The sequence below is a fragment of the Chelonoidis abingdonii genome, chromosome 26, assembly GCF_003597395.2.
Source record: "Chelonoidis abingdonii isolate Lonesome George chromosome 26, CheloAbing_2.0, whole genome shotgun sequence".
NCBI classification, from domain to species: domain Eukaryota; kingdom Metazoa; phylum Chordata; order Testudines; family Testudinidae; genus Chelonoidis; species Chelonoidis abingdonii.
In genome coordinates this window covers 4,140,609-4,142,986 of record NC_133794.1, presented here as the reverse complement: position 1 = coordinate 4,142,986, position 2,378 = coordinate 4,140,609, and the positions used below count along the sequence as shown (strand labels likewise).

The following is a 2,378-nucleotide window of genomic DNA, read 5'->3' as shown; positions in this document are numbered from 1 at the left end:
GCAGCGGCGGCGGCAAAACGAGGCGAACGCGACACGCGGGCGCTGACCCCAGCCGGCCGCCGTTCCCCGCCCGCTGGCGGCCGCACCACGTGACGTGAGGGAGGGAAACAGGGGGGTCACATGGTGGGGAAAGAAGCGGGTACCGGTCACGTGATAGGATGAAGGGCGGGCTCGGCTCCCAAAGAGAGGTAATAGCCACGCCCCCTTCCCTCAATCTGGTGAACCAAACTGTGATTGAGGGGTGGAGCCAGGACTCCTGGGTTCTATCCCCAGCTCTGGTAGGGGTGTGGGACCTAGTGGTTAGGGCAGGGAGCCAGGACTCCTGGGTTATATCCCTGGCTCTGGTAGGGCAGTGGGACCTAGTGGTTAGGGCAGGGGGCAGGAAGCCAGCACTCCTGGGTTCTGTCCCCAGCTTGGGTGGGGGCTAGGGGTGGGGGCAGGGAGCCAGGACTCCTGGGTTCTATCCCCAGCTCTGGGAGGAGTGTGGGACCTAGTGGTTAGGGCAGGGAGCCAGGACTCCTGGGTTCTATCCCTGGCTCTGGTAGGGCAGTGGGACCTAGTGGTTAGGGCAGGGGGCAGGAAGCCAGCACTCCTGGGTTCTATCCCTGGCCCTGGTAGGGGAGTGGGGGCTAGTGGTTGGGACAGGGAGCCAGGACTTCTGGGTTCTAGCACCAGCTTGGGAAGGGGATTTAGGGTACAGTAGCATCTAACCTGTCAGATGTACATACCTGAGGCCTGGTCTACACACAGTCCTACTGATTTAACTATAAGTGTCATTTTTAAACCAAATTTGGTTAAATTGATACAGTAGTGGATGTTTTTAAATCAGTTGAAATGTGGCTTACATTGCTTCCTTCACACACTAAACTCCAATCAGTTTTAAACGGAGATGAATGTGTTCACACAGGGGTTTGCACAGTACAACCATGTGTGTAAGACAATAGAAAGATGAAGACAATCCCCACCTCAAAGAGTTTACACTCAAAATAGGGAAGACACACAGGCTGGGAGCAGAAATTGAGGCACAGAGAAAGGATGTGACTTGCCCAAGGTCACATTGCAGGTCAGTGGCAGAGCCAGAATAGAAGTCAGGAGTCCTGAGTCCAGAGGTGGATTATGGTTTTGTGAGGCCCTGGCCAGAGCCAAAGCAAGAGGGACCCCTCCCCTGGACTCCTGCTGGGAAAATGGGGTCAAGGCGCAGGAGCATGCCCATCTCTGCCCATCTGCCTGGTGCTCCTGCTGGGGAGTGGAGTTGGGGCATGCGGGCTTGCTCCACTCTTCTTGCCCGGCACTCCTGCCAGGGATCCTGCTCCCCGAGCAAACCAGCCCTGCTCAGTCACCCCCCCGACCAGACAACCTTAACTCTGCCCTCTGTTCGATGTCAGCATTTGATGATGAATCTGCAATCATATAAGATGAGGCTTTCTTCCTGCACCCTGAAGAAGCAAATGAGGGGCAACTGAATAACAGCAAGGCAGGAGAAAGTGGTGCATTTAGTCGAAGGGTAGGTATGTTCCCAAACTATGAAGGTCATGAGGTGAATCAAATCGATTCCCAAATGGAACAAAATGCTCTCAGCCTTGGGGGCGTGGGGAGGGGCACCCCTTCTTTACACTCCCTCTCATCCCTTCCCCTCTTCTCCCCTTCCTCACAGCCCGTCTCCCCTACCCCGACCCAGCCACTCCCTGCTCTGCCCCCTCCCCTCACTCCATACCTGCCCCTTCTCTTTCCCACCCGCTCCCACTATCCTCCCCTTCCTCGCTGATTCCGCCCCCCTCCCAATCCCACACGCTCTCCCCCTCTGCGCACGCGCGGAGCCCTGCCAGGACTCCAATTCCCGTGGTGCCCCGGGGCGGGGGCGGTACCATTGCCCCGCGAGGGGCGGGGGTACAGACGGCGTCGCTCCCTGCCCCTCCCCCCAGCGGAGGGCCGGGGGTGGCAGAGTCCGGCCGGGACCGGGCGGGGATGGGGAACTGCCTCTCCTCGCAGGCGGCCGATGACCTCTCGCTGCTCAACGACTCGGGGGACGGGGCCAGCCTGGGGCCCGGGGACGCGCCGCCCCCCCCGGCGCCGCCCCCCTACCAGGTACGGGGCGGCCCGTGGGGGGGCGAGGGAGCCTGGGGGTCTATGGGGCCCGTGGAGGGGGAGGGGGACCCGAGGGGGGGCGAGGGAGCCTGGGGGTCTATGGGGCCCGTGGGGGATCCACGGGGGGGGAGCCTGGGGGTCTATGGGGCCCGAGGGGGAGCTGAGGGTCATAGGCCCCGGGGGGAGAGCCTGGGGGCCTATGGGGCTCGTAGGGGGGCGGAAGAGGGGCTGAGGGATCATAAGCCCGGGGGGCAGGGAAGCCTGGGGGTCTATGGGACCAGTGGGGGGGGCGG

The 2,378-nt window shown here is 61.6% G+C and overlaps 2 protein-coding genes across 3 annotated transcripts in view; one reads left to right on the top strand and one right to left on the bottom strand.

The window, feature by feature from the left end:
* Window positions 1–122, bottom strand: part of TNPO2 (transportin 2) — a 30,178-nt gene extending 30,056 nt beyond the window's left edge. Inside the window, exon 1 of one of the 2 annotated variants that reach the window (XM_075061086.1) lies at window positions 3–122. The gene's annotated coding sequence lies outside the window, so the exon portion shown is untranslated. The remainder of the gene's footprint in view (window positions 1–2) is intronic. The other variant, XM_075061087.1, reaches the window with a different exon arrangement.
* Window positions 123–1,880: 1,758 nt separating this feature from the next.
* LOC116817758 (RING finger protein 11-like) overlaps window positions 1,881–2,378 on the top strand; it is a 7,334-nt gene continuing 6,836 nt past the window's right edge. The window contains exon 1 of the mRNA XM_032768183.2: window positions 1,881–2,085. Coding sequence (XP_032624074.1) covers window positions 1,966–2,085 — 120 coding nt within the window. The 5' untranslated portion in view covers window positions 1,881–1,965. The remainder of the gene's footprint in view (window positions 2,086–2,378) is intronic.